Consider the following 15,218-nt stretch of genomic DNA (forward strand, 5'->3'; position numbering starts at 1 on the left):
ATACCAGGGCAAATTAACTAAGTTGGTACACCATAGACAATACTGATGTAAAATTAACATAGGCCCTTAAAATTATTTTTTTGTAAACCAGTTTTTTAAGCAGATAATTTAATGTTCTAAAGATTAGATGCTGGCATTAAAAGGTTTAAAAGAATCAGCAATGCTGATATATGCAGATTAATCTTTCGTGAATCCAGTAACTTAGAAAAATTAAAATTTTCCCCTCCAAATTTTTATCTTGCAATTTGTTCAACTAATGAATAATAAGCAACTCCCTCTCATGGCCCAGTGAGATGAAGGTGATATTTATGATATGTAAATGAAGTGTAGTCTTGTACAATTTTAAATTAAAAAAAATTGATATAAAATTAATGGAAAGTGATTTTATGTTTGTAATTTTCTGTTAGTAAAGTCAGATTTACTACAGTATTACAATTATTTAAAAAATATTACACATTAAAAAAATAACTCCACCTATAAATTAAAAGTTAGAAAATTTACATTTTTTGTGATGGGTTGGGTATTAGAAGATGCTAACAATGACTGAAATTATGTAGTGAATAAAACTGCTAGGGATTACATTAGTGAAAAGTCAACCTTACTAGCTTCCAGTCTTACATTAACTTTCTACCATGCAGAAGCAAAAAGATTATATGAAAAACTATAATACTTATTATACACTAACACATGAACTATGCAGTATTTTAATTTAATTATGCAAACTAAAATTAAACTAATAATGATTTGAGACCAAAAAATAAGAAAAAAAAACTCTTTCACAGTTCTGCGTAAGAAGACAGACTTTACATTATTTTATTTTGTTTTCTTTTGATAAAGTATCAACTCCTTATTTAAAATTTTACAAAGAAAATGAATTAACAAATAAGAAACAGAAATAAGTAAACAATCAAAAAGCAAATTAAAACAAAACTATACATAAATATAAAAAATAATTTTAATATACTGTAACAAGAAAATCAGTAATAAGTTAAAAATTCTGATTCCCTTACTATTTTGCCAGTCAGAAACGCACTGATTTTCAGATTAAATGCATTACATATGTATGATTAACTAGTAGGCTACACATAAGCATTAAGTTTAAATTCACTCGCACTGTAATTTACTGCATAAGCACGTATAAAAATACACCATTACAGTCATTATAACTCTTAGATAAAAAACACATACTCAATCATCATTACTTTGAAAATTGGTAATGCTAGCTGAATACACTGAACAATATTGCTAACAATAGATTTCGCAGGTAAAGAAATGACTGTTCTGTTCCAACTTGCAGCATCATAACAAATCACGCTTCTAACTTGCCTCACTCAAATTTTGTCAACCTTAAATTGAGCATAACTCTAGAACAACTTCAGAGCAATCTTCGTCAAATTTTCACGTGCACCACTTCAGATACTTTATTGCAGTTTATTTAAATTTCTATGAAATTGATGTAGTTCGGAAATTTTTGCGCTAAAAACTCTTACGCATAGGCTTATAAATAAACATATAAGAAAACCCCAGATTAAGTGAATGTATTTTCATATTCCTTATATCTCAAAACATAAAGAAAATTCATTTTCATCCCCCATTTCCACCATGTGACTGAAAGTAATACTGTATTTTTCTTTAAAAAGTCTGTAAAAAGAAAACACTTGAGTTTTTAGTTAAACATCTCTTTGTGACTTCATCTAATTTATTACTTGTAATATTAAATTTAGTCCCTTCTGACTTTTTTATTTTCAAAATTAAAATCACTGTCAAAAACAGATATTTGAGTCCGTAAAAGAAAATTCACAGAATGCCCTGAAAGTTATTTAGAAAAGGGAGTTCTAGAGCTCCTGCTTTTTGAAGTTAAAGGGACATTGCAAAAAGTGTGAACAATGAGAAAGAGAATACATTGAAGTTTTTTTTTAAAAAACTCACAGTTCTGCGTAAGAAGACAGACTTTACATTATTTTATTTTGTTTTCTTTTGATAAAGTATCAACTCCTTATTTAAAATTTTACAAAGAAAATGAATTAACAAATAAGAAACAGAAATAAGTAAACAATCAAAAAGCAACTAAAACAAAACTATACATAAATATAAAAAATAATTTTAATATACTATAACAAGAAAATCAGTAATAAGTTAAAAATTCTGATTCCCTTATTATTTTGCCAGTCAGAAACACGCTGATTTTCAGATTAAATGCATTACATATGTTTGATTAACTACTAGGCTACACATAAGCCAATGTATAATGGTGAAAATGTTTAATTTTTTTTTAGAAGAATTTTAGTAATTTTTTGAAGGACCCCCTCATATTAGATTTTTTTGTAGTTAATCAGTTTATATTAAGTTTAGTTTATATTAATATGATGGAAAAATATAGAAAAAAATTAATACTTCTCTGATAGCTTGAATTTAATATAAAATATCTCACTGCGTATGAAACATTGCAAGAAGAAATTTAACATATTTACATGATTTTGGTCAGTCATGTGTTTTTCCTGCAGATATCGTAAAAAAAAATTGAAAATTGTGTAGTTCATTTATCACAATCTGTGATAATAGTATATCCAAAATTTCTGATTGGATGGTTAATTATTTTTACCAAAAAAAGTTAATGTGGGTATCTGAATAAATTTATTATTCATTAGTTTTGGTTTTTTAAACATTTCAGTGAAAAGTTCGAGTGATTGAAATTTAATTGTGATTAATGTAGCCTGGCTACTGTAATTATTTTTATAAGTTAAATATACTTTATTTAGTTGAATAAAAATATACACATTTAAATAGGGATATAAAGTACTGTTGGTATTGTCATGTTTGTGGTTTGTCAAGGATATTTAGAGATGATAGCACACGTAAAAATTCTTAGAAATACAATTTTATTATTCTTAAATAAATTATAATGTTGAAAATAGTTATTAAAATTAAATACAAAGTAATTCAGTAGCAAGTAAATAATTAATACTAAAATACAATTTCAATCTTCTCTATACCTTACAATAGCGAATTGAAACTAATATTAAATTAACAGTAAGATAACTATTGAAAAATAACAATTCACTTAATGCAAGAATTTTTCACTTTTAATGTTTAAAAAAAGAATTACCTTACACTTTATAAATAAATAGTGTAACTTTCACTTCTGTATATGAAGGACTTGCCAAACAGCTTCTTGTTTTTAACCACTGTCCAAAATGAAATATTCATGACATTCTCTCGCTTGTCTGTTACTGCACACTCACTCTGAATGCTCCTGTACTCTGTGGTCACCAAGTCAGGGGTATGAACTGAAGTTGAGTTCACTAAGGGAACTAGGACTAAATTTTTGTTGTTGCGAACAACATTTTTGGTGGTATGTTGTTTTTCAATTTGCCTCAAAATCTTGAAACATTTACAAGAAAGTGGCTCAGTAAAAGTAGAACTAGGCGTGGGATTTGTGCTTCTGTGAACTTGGCTAACTAGTTAAGAGGGCAACGATGTAGGACATTCAAGATGTCTGGACAAGGTCTACAGCAAAGGCAAAAGCTGAGTTTAAAAATCACCGATGTAAATGTTTACTGAGACATTTACATTGGTGGCATCCCAACGAGGCCTGACTTATTTCTGTGAGATGTAAAAAGTTAGTAAAAGTAAAACGTGAGGGTAAAAGATGACCCGTTACAGTCCATAAGGGCTAGGAACAGGGGGGGGGGGCGACTGAAAGCATTACAAGGCGGGTGTCTTCCCCTATGTGATTGGGATGTACTTGGTGATCACATTTGTCGCATGCTGTACTTATGTTTATTGCACACTGACTAAAAAAAAAACTGAAAACTGTCATCCCGTTGATCCTGGAAGTATCTCTGGACCTGACCTGTAATACCAGTATTCAATTTGTCCTTTTGTTTGGTCAAGTATATAATAATTTCTTTTGTTATTATCTTCTATGCTTTTGTATAAATCATTTTTTAAAAAGAATACCTTTGTCGTTTCTTCTATTTTCTTCACTCTCTTTCTCTTTTTCTACCCCCTCTCTTTACTTTTTGGAAGCCTCTTTACCCTTTACAGTATTTATACTATTGAATTCTTAATAGCCATTTTTTTTAATAAACTCAAAAAGAAATTATTTCAATTCTGTTTGTGTGGATCATTTATATATAAATTGGAAGGCAGATAATTTTATTTATAGCTACATGGCCTATAAATTTTTAACCATACATATTAAACATTAAAAAAAAAAATAATAATAGATTTATGATAACAAAATTTTGTTTTTTATAAATACATTTCTATCTATTAAAAGACTTTGGAAAAAACGTTAAAAAAAGAAAAAAAATTATTACTCTTTATATGTTATTAATAATCAAAGATAGCATATGATTAACTTAAATAAATATGTACACAGTAGGTCTGAAACGTTCCAGAACTAGATTTCTGTAGTCGATACAAGTAGCTTCATCTCTCGGACAACCAAGGAACTATGTTATACGATGTTGACGAGTGTACGTACAACATTTCATCACGTTTCGTCACTTCAGTCTCGAGTTATATTCGGCTGCGTACGTTGTGTTTATGTGACCTTGTGCGAGTTCACAACATGGAACAGAGAAGCGCGATAAAATTTTGGTGTTAGACATCAAAAATCTTTCGTTGAAACTTATTCTATAATACAGCAAGCATTCGGTGATGAGCCGCATCTCGTATTACAACGAACACGTGGAGGAAGCGGTTTAAGATGGTAGAAAGTCGTAGGATGATGAACGAAGCGGGAGGCCGTCAACAGCTATTCACGACGAAAACGTTGTGAAAGTGCGCGCGCTCATGCTTGACAATCTCATCTTACCCTTCGAGCCATAGCAGAAGAGCTAAACATCGGTTAAGATGCGGTACATACGATTCTAACAGAATAAATGAACCGCCGAAAAGTGTGCTCTCGTTTCATTCCATACTTCTTGACTGAAGTACAAAAACAGGTGCGTCTTTCTTACGCTCAAGACTTCATTGAAACTGCCGATAGCAAGCCGACTTTTTTGCAAACAATTATAACTGAGGATGGAAGCTGATGCTTAATGTATGATTTGCAAACGAAGCGTCAATCTGCTGCATGGTTGAGTCATGGAGCACAAAGGCTGGCGAAAGCAAGCAGCAAAAATCAAGAGTAAAAACGATGTTGGTTGCATTCTTCGACTCGAAGGGTGTGATTCATCTTGAATTTGCCCCAAATGGTCAAAACGTGAATTCTAAATTCTATTTGGAAGAAATGAAACGCCTGATGCATCGCACTCGTCGAATCCGTCCCGAGTATCGGGATTCGTACAGGACTCTCTTTCACGACAATGCCCCAGCATGCATGGCAACAGTTTTAACATGTTATTAAGCCACAAATCGGACGACTGTCTTATCCCACCAGCCCTATTCTCCCGACTTGGCTCCAGCAGATTATTTTTGTTTCCAAAACTCAAGTTGAAGATGAAAGGCCACTTTTTCGTTGACATTCCGGCCATTCAAAGGGGTTGGACCGAGCAGTTGGAAGCGATCCCACCAAGTGATTTAGTGATTTTTCCAGAGCGTTTAATGAGTGTATAACTAGAGCTTCTATGTAGAGGGCTGATGTGAGTAAACTCGTTTATCTTTAAATCAGTATTTTTACTTAATTTAGTTCGGGAACTTTTCATACATACTGTGTATGAAAAATGTTTTATGAACAATATTTATTTAATCACCATTCTATTCTGATAACTTCCATGGTGGAATGGTAGTGGCTCTGTGTTTTATCCAGAAGGTCCCAGATTCAAATCCTAGTTGGGCATAGCTTTTTCATACACTAAAAACACTCCATTTCATATTTTCACTTAAAAAATTCAAGTTTATGTGATAAAATTTTTTTTTTATAATTAATTTATCATATAAGCTTTGAAGCTTGTGTGTGGGAATATGAAATGGAAGTTTGGTAGTGTATGAAAAATGCCACTTGATCCTGGGACATTCAGATGAAAGGCCGAGACACTACCAACATGGAGTGGTAGCAAAAAGTAATTGCATCCATGCATGGAGGTCTGTTTTAGAGGGTTAGTTTCATCAGATAAATATAAATTGTTTAGTTTATTTTGTCAAAAGTTATATATTTAACAGAAATTTTTATTTTTGTTTTACAGAATGTAGCTACTTTTCATAGTTCATCTGGTACCATTACACTTAATTCCAATGTCATTGGGGAATTGCATAGAGGAAGTATTACTGGACAGAGGATACAAGAATTCCTGCTAGTCTTGGCACTATGCAATACTGTTATTGTTGCTAACCATCCTCATTATGATAGTGTAAGTATTAACAGTTTAAGCACTTTAACACAATTAAAAAAAGGAGTGTATTCATTGTTTTTTGGAGATCCTACTTTGTAATTTCAGATTTGTCGGAATTCAAAAATCCAAACAAAAATTTTTTATTTGTTAATGAATCATAAAAACAAATGTTGATGTTGAAGCTGTATTCACACAGTACATTTATGGGAACTATTTTTGTTAAGGAAAAGCTGAACATCACAAAATAGAGAGAATTTTTGTTTTTTGATTAATTCCAAATTTGTCATGATATTAAAAAATATTTAAAACATTTCAAACTAATTTAATATCTTTACAGTTAAGTTCAAGGCCATATTTACATGTACTAAAAGAGCTGATTATTTAGTACAATAAAATTGGATTGTCATGTGACATCCACATACGCTTTTCTTATTCTTGGTAATAAAATTTTTATTCTTTCAAGTGGAAATTTTATTAAATAGAAAATATTACAGTTCTAAAGATTATTTCAACAGATTTTGATGGATATCGATTGATTTGTTTTTTTTTTAATGCTTGTTTGTTTGGGGGTTTGATTAAAGTTTTTGACTTTAAAAAGGTTTTTTACATAAGTATTCCATTTTCTCCATTCAAATGTCATAAAGGCGTTAAAAGAAGTATTTTACAGATTAGCAATCGATGAGTTTCTTTGCGCATTGTTTTAACTAAACAAAAGGTATTTCTTCATAAAGGGACAAATATACACATCTTAATAGATTAACTTTATTTCTTCTTAAATTTTGTTGAATTTATTGCAGTGCAGTTATTACATTGCAGTGAGTGCCTTTCAAAAAATATATTAGTGAAACTGAGAGAACCTTTCCTTTGTTTTTGTAATTTTGTAATTGTTAATGTTGAACTGAAATAAATTTTTATTTAACATTAAAGAAAAGAATGCAAAGAAAGCAAGTTATCTAAAATGTTCACATTTGAAACAATTATTTTTGCTTACTAGAAGTATTCAACCATTTAATATAATGTTTACACTTAGACAGCTTGGATGAGTCATTGTTTCTTATTATTATAGTTATAAAAATTTACTTATTATTTGTTGTTAAAATTGTGGATTTATATATTAAACATAAAACAAATGTTTATACAACATAATACAACCTGAACATTATTTTTAATATTGACATTGTTGATCAATTCAAAATTTGTGTTTAAAAAGATGTGATAAGGTTGAGTATTAAACTTTGTATTTTAGTCTTACTAGGTATTCTGAGAGTGGTTAAAAATATTTAAAAAAAAAAAAAAAAAATACAAAATTAATACACTAAATAGGAACAAATGTAGGATTAATATAGTAGATACATTAATGTAGGAAATAATATAGTAAAGTTTTATGTAACTTACTTTGTACTAGTATTTGTTTATTTTTATTCTGTTTGCAGATGAATGAAAGTGGTGTGATACAGCCAGTTTCAAAACCACAACCTTTACATTCAAGTTCAGAGGAGCAAGCATTGCAAGTTGACTTTGTACCTAATTCTTCATCTGTGCCTAGTAGCAATTCAAGATACAGACGTTTAACTGAAAGCCGTTCTATTACACCTTCACCGACACCATTGATGAACGATGTAGTGGAAAATGGACCTCCAGTTGTTTCTGGAACTACGCTTTCTCCGATTTCATCTTCACCTGATTCTTCACCTGCAGTTGGAACTAGAAAGACCCAGTTGAAATCTAAGCTGCTTAATGTACCTGTGCCTAATATCTTGTCCAGTGTTGTTTCTAGGAAACAAAAGAATGGTAAATTGATTCTTTTATTATTTTAAATAGATTTACAGCATGACTATGAGAAATATGCATAATTAACAAGTCTCAATTTTAAGTTTAAGGTATAGGAAAGGAAAGGTTTTGTTAATAGGTTTATTTAAGTTTAATTGGTTAGTTCAGTTCAATAAATAAACATTTCAGCAGAGAGAAAAGTGAAATTAATTTACTAAATAAAATTCAAGACTGTATCTACTGTTGTTTTATTGGTTCAGTATATTAAGAAAAGAATTACCCTAAATACAGTAGTAAAACAGAAATTGTCACTGGAGACATCTATCCAAGACCATTTTCAGTCTTGAATTTTAATTATTATTAATGCGCACTGATTATAAAATTACTTGATGTAAAAAATAAATTTTCTCTCACCTGTATTACATCATTAACTGACTGTAGTTAAAATGTATTCTATGTCATAGGTTTCAGAATGTAAAATTAAGTTTAGCCAAAAGACAACAACAGTTGGAAATTCCTCTTAATATTGCTTCAACTTTAATAATTCTTTTTCTTCTTTAATTTTCTTCATAAATATAATGGTTATTAATTGATCCACATTTATGTTAATACATTTAAGCCTTTAAGCTCATTTTTATACATTGATACATAAAAAATATAATATACATTGATATAGATACAAAAAAAAAAATATATATTACATTGTACAGGAATTTTATACATTGACTAGCAGACCCGACAGACATTGTCCTGATGCAGCAGCATTGTTCTGTAATAAATGCACTACACATAAATATAAGTAACTTATTTAAGTTAAAATTAGCAGGAATTTGGACAAAATTTCATTAATATGACTATCAGTTTCTGATTGTTGTATTATTGTAATGGGTTGTTGATTAATTATGTGTAGTATGGTTAATATTTATTTTCACTAAATATTGAGATGTCTGATGAAAGTTGAATTAAAAAATCAAAACGTAAAATTAATAATTAGTGTAATTAATACATTTTCATCCACATTACTGCTAATTTTCACTTAAGATCATTCTAAAAAAGTACACGCTACATTTTTTTTTTTATTTAATAATTTTGAAGTTTCATAACCATGTGATAGCTTAATTAATCAATTAATAAAAAAATTAAAGCACTGTAAGAAAAAGCAACGTAGTTAAAATTTTAGTCGAAATTTTTATCATTTTTCTCATTCTTTATTTTAACGTCTCTTACCAAATTTTAGATAATTGTAAATTAAAAACAATTTTAGAAAAAATTTTATAAAATTAATCAGCTATAAAAATGATAACTTCAATTTTTTAAATATACTTTAAACTATAATTATTATAAGTAACTTATATTTTAATTTTATAAATGTTATAATTTATTTCACAAACTTACATTTTTATTTTCAATGTGCCATTCAATACTTCATAAGTTGCATAGAATCAAATGAGAAATGACAATTTAAATTTGCAGGTTAAGTTGCACGTGTATACGTGGTTAAAATTCATGATAAAATTGTGTAAAATACTCACTTCAATACTGCACCTTATAAATTTGGACAATATATGTTTTTTAATTACACTTCAAAGTGTTATTTCAATAAATTATATATAATATAATACAATATTCTCAATAAGTGCTCAATTCTAGCAGACTTGGCAATGCTTTGCTGTTGCTAGATTTGAGTATACGTATAGGTTAAATGATCACAATTGAAAGTTTCATAAAACCTTAAAAAATTGAACATTAGGAACTTCACAAAATTTAATGTTTCACTTGTAAAAATCAGAATGTAAATAAATCCAAATGGCAAAACAACAGCACTACCTATCGGATTTAATTCACACCACTCTCTAATCACAGTATTCGGTGGAAAGTAATTTTTTAACGAAAAGGGTTGTGGCTGCAAAGTCATTACAATTAATACTGAACATTAAGAAACTTATAAAAAGTTACGGAACTTCATAAAATTTAACCTTTCACTTTATAAAAGTCAGAATGTAAATAAATCCAATTGTCAAAACAGCACTACCTATCAGATTTAATTCAGACTACTCTCTAAACACAGTAGTCCGTTAAAAATACAAATTTTAATGTAATAACAACAGTAAGCTACTATGCAAGTAACTGATCAGCACCAACTACCGGGTCTGACTGATATGCCAAAAATTAAAAAAAAAATTTTTAACGCGATTGTAGCGCGGCCTACTGGATCTAGTTGTGAACCTTAACCATCCCAAGATCAAGAACACATAAATAAATAAATAAATTAAAAAACATTTCTATTGGATCAAATTGTGAATCTAAACCATTCTCAAATCAACTTAATCACACAGAAAAATTTCATCAAAATCAGTCCAGCCATTTAGGAGGACTTCAGTCACATACACACGGGCAGAAGAAATATATATATATTTATTTTCTTTCAAAGTGCCATTCAATACTTCATAAGTTGCGTATCATTCATATATATATATATATATATATATATAGAGGAATGAGTGCAAAGTAAACATCTTTGAAGAGCTATTTTAAGTAAATTTATGTTTAAACAGATCTTATATATACATCTCAGGAATGGTCGACCTGAGACTGTACAAGACTACAACTTCATTTACATTTTTACACATCATCCTCATTTATCCTCGGAAGTAATACCTTACATTGGTTTCAGAGGCTAAAACAGAAACAGAAAGATTAGAGACTTTATACAAATAATTTTTGCTAGAAAAAGAAGGAAGGATGATGGAGTTGGTTACAAGCTAATATTTGGTTGGAGTAAGAGTATCTAGAAAGTTGATTTTTGACCTATCAACAAAGCATGAGGGATTAGTATAGAAGTTTTATCGTGCAGTTGGTATAGAAGTTTAATAATTGGGTATGGAATTTGGAAATCTTTAACAGTGATATTATGAATACAAAGAAAAAAATTAAAACAAAAAACTATAAAATAGTAATCTGTGAAATTTTGTTGCTTTTTACTAGTGCATGTATATATACATACATACATACACACACACACACACACACACATATATATATATATATATATATATAGAAACTAGATTATGTACTGTAAATTATATTCTAGATTCTATTAATATAAACCACCTAGTACAGAATATTGAGATAACAAATATTGTACCATAATGTTATTATGAAAGTTCTTTTGCAGGATCTCGCATCCTCAGTCATGATTGAATCATTTATTAATTAAACTGTATATTAAAAAATTAAAGATTAAAAATACTAAAATTATTTTAGTATTTTTAATTTAGTGATTATAGAATTTAATAACAACTGAAAATGCAGGCTCCTGTAAAAATCAATTCTTGTAATTATCAGGGTAAGTTTAACTATCTTTTCACTTGTTTTGGTGGTTTTATTTCATTTACACACGCGCGCACACACACACACACACACACAACCAATAGTCGACTTTTGCAGGATCCCACATCATCAGTACACAAATCCATAATTACATCAAATAAATAACAAAAAAGAAAAAGTTATAAACTTAAAAGATATTTTTAAGTTTTTATTTCTATTTGTTTGATGTAATTATGGAATTGTGTACTGACTGTTGATGCAGGATCCCGTGAAAGTTGACTAAAAAAATAATTGTGTCGAATTTGTAAAATTATATGTAATGATTGTGATGCTATAGGAAAAAACAAATAGATCCTTTAAAATTAGATTTCTTAAACATTGTAGAAATTACAAAAATTATAAATTAGGTTTATCTAATATGGCAGACCATTTAATAAACAAAAAACATTCTAATCCTGATATTAACCAAATTTTTGAAATATTAGAAATTAATTAAGATGACATAAAATTGAATATATTAGAAAAATATTACATAAATATATACAAACAAAATTTCAATTAGATAAACCATCAAACCGTGTTTGAAGGAGACATTTTTATAAAAACTGCAGCAGTTAGCAGCATTTGTATAAATTAATATACAATTATTATGATATTAGTATTTTTATAATTTTATTATGCGTTTATGGAATTATTTCAATCATGACTGAGGATGTACGATCTCATGAAAATACTGTCATTAAAAATTAAGGTAAGATATTTCTTACCTCAATATTCTGTACTAGGTAGTTTACTTAATAGATTTTAAATGTAATTTAACTATACTGAGGAATCTTAAAAAGATTAATTTCAATAAAGTAATTTGTATCCATAATATATATTATTTTATATATATATACTGATAAAGAATACCATCTCAATAGATATGTGGTAGACAGCTTTCTCTTATAATAATCTAAAAAAAATAATAGTTTATTATTAATAATTAGTTAAAAATGATTAGTTGTTTTTATATGAGCTTATTTAATTTTCTTTGTAATATTTTTGTAAACAGGTATTGCATCAAAAACTGCTGGCAAAAAACCATCAAAACAGAAGCCGATTTTTGAGGCTGAAAGTCCTGATGAATTGGCCCTAGTTGAGACAGCTTACGCTTATAATATTCAACTTATTAACAGGACACCTACTACAGCTACAGTTAGTATATTGGGTAGGTCAAGAATTTGTCTAGATCACAAAACAACCTGCTAGCTTATGTTGTCATCTTAATCTTTTTTCATTTCATTTGTCTTATTTGCTCTTGAAAACTTATATAAAGTTACTTTTGTATCTTTATGTGATGTAGTATTATGCCAATATGGTATTAGACATTTCTTTGTCAATTTGGTTTTGTATATAATATACTAATTTTATATAATATACTAATATATATTATATATAATATAATATACTAATTTTTATGTAATATATATTCAATAGTCATTGTATAATATTATTTCTACGCTAAACTATGACTCGTGAATTTAAAAAAAAATATATAAATATTTTAATGTTTTTTTCTTGAAGGTAAAAAATAATTTATAAAAAAAATGTAATTTATGTTGCAGTATGATGAGATTGATTATTTATTACTTAAAGAATATCCTATACCAGGCTTAAAAGGAATAAAATGTGGAATGGTATCTTGTTCCTTCTCTTCCGAGCTGATTATATTTGTATATCAGCATGATGATGAATCCATTTAAATGATATTGATATTCAGCTTTATAACTGATACCTTTCTCTATACTTGAACAATAGTGGCTATGTAGCAAACAGCACTGTTGTTTCTATTTGGTAACTCTTATACTTCATGCTTTATATATATCAAACCCAGAAAGTCTAGGGCAAGTAGTGCAATAAATATGTTTACCTCTTTCTTTCAAAAACGATGTATAACATTTTTTATACTCACTGGGGATAGTAGCTGTGTAGCAGTAAATACTTTTTTTTTGATTCGTTAAATTATAAAATTCATTTTATGTTAATATTAAAAACTTGGGCATACTACACATATTTTAACAATGAAGATGAGATGGATGAAATTATAGGTGAAAAATGTCAGATCCTTATTAGGAATCAAATCCAAGAACAATTGATGTAAATGCCAGTATTCAAATACTGACCAATTGGCCATTCAGTTTATATGTTTCCTAACTAACGTGATTAGATTAAAGTTATACTACAAGTTAATTAGATTCAGGACCATTTTCGGTTGTGTGTTACATCATGCACATAACTTAATCTTGAACATTGTGTATTATAATATATAGTAATTAATCTGTGTTGACCCAAGTATTGTTTCAATGTTTCATTTTTCATTTACATTGCTTTAAATCATGTATTCATGATGATTTTAAATCAAATTATTTTAAACATGACAAAAATTATTGCTTTTTAACAGGTGAAAGCATAGTATTGTATGAAGTATTAAATGTTCTTCCATTTGATGCAAGTCGGAAATGCATGTCTGTAATTTTGAAGCATCCACAATCTGGAAAAATTATTATGTATTCTAAAGGTGCTGATTCATCCATGCTCTCTAAACTTTCTCCTATTAGTAAGTAAAATTTTATCTATTGTTTTTTCTAGTGGTTTATCAATAAGTATACTTCAGTATCATGTATTGTTTCAATGTTAGTTGTAAAAATTGAAAATGTTTTATGAAAAGTTCTTTTCTATTTTCTTAGTAGTTTTAGAAAAATTAAGTTATGAGAATATAAGGTATACTCTGATGAAAGTATGTAGTTCACTGTATTGTAAAATTATAGAAATGCATATGTACAGATTTTTTCATGTTTTACCAAACCGCCTGTACTAAAATGAAAACAACATCATATTTATGTACTTTTTGGTACATTTAAATTATGAAATATAATTAGGAAGCCAGCACATTGATAGTGAAATATGACTTGTTAAATGCAAGAAACATGAAACCACTGGGATTCATTGACTGATAATGTGTATGGTTAAAATACCTTGAGTAATGAAATAAAGAGTAAGAACATCTTTTTAGGCAGTTTAATGAAATATATTGGAGTGTGAATAAAGTCATGATTTGTATGTATAGTTGCTCAAAACTGTGTGTGAATAGATAGGTCAGAATGTTATCTTTTGTCTTGTCTTTTCTTGATGTTCAACAGTTAGTTGTTTTCAGTGAAGTTATACTTGACAAATTGAATTATTAAAATTTGCAAACATTGTGTTGCATCATTAAAGTACGTGCCTGCAAACTGGGTTTAAACTTAGCAACCCATCCTTTTCCTGAAAATAAATGAATTTTCTTCCTTTCTACTTCTGGCAAGTAATTCTTTCTTGTTTTTTTCTTGAAGAAGTTCCTTTCTGGTCAGCATTTTGAAAGCAGTTTAGAATAGATTGTTTTCACAGATGACTATGCTCTGTGATATAGCAATAAAAAATTGGCACATGCTAGGATAAGTGTAATCTGTAATAGTCATATTATAACACATGCACGCACACACACACACACACACACACACACACACACACACACACACACACACACACACACACACCCACCCACACACACACACACACACACACACACACACACACACACACACACACACACACACACACACACAGTCATATGATAGTAACAAATACTTTTATTTCTCGATGTAATCCTCTGTTACATTTATATATTTATCTCACTAGTGTCTGGATTCCCACAGTGTAGAAAGATTTGTCATTACATTGAAACCAAGATTGACTGACTGCTGACTGATTGAGATGGACTGACTGCTCCTCATTGTTGCTGTTGAAATGTTGGCCCAC

General features: G+C 28.8%; 1 protein-coding gene across 1 annotated transcript in view; it reads left to right on the forward strand.

Moving 5' to 3' along the window:
* LOC142320584 (phospholipid-transporting ATPase VA) overlaps window positions 1-15,218 on the forward strand; it is a 142,795-nt gene that overhangs the window by 64,937 nt on the left and 62,640 nt on the right. Inside the window, exons 8-11 of the mRNA XM_075358544.1 lie at window positions 6,135-6,299; window positions 7,715-8,072; window positions 12,436-12,591; window positions 13,825-13,980. Coding sequence (XP_075214659.1) covers window positions 6,135-6,299; window positions 7,715-8,072; window positions 12,436-12,591; window positions 13,825-13,980 — 835 coding nt within the window. The remainder of the gene's footprint in view (window positions 1-6,134; window positions 6,300-7,714; window positions 8,073-12,435; window positions 12,592-13,824; window positions 13,981-15,218) is intronic.

This window comes from Lycorma delicatula, chromosome 2 (genome assembly GCF_047948215.1).
Source record: "Lycorma delicatula isolate Av1 chromosome 2, ASM4794821v1, whole genome shotgun sequence".
Lineage (NCBI taxonomy): Eukaryota > Metazoa > Arthropoda > Insecta > Hemiptera > Fulgoridae > Lycorma > Lycorma delicatula.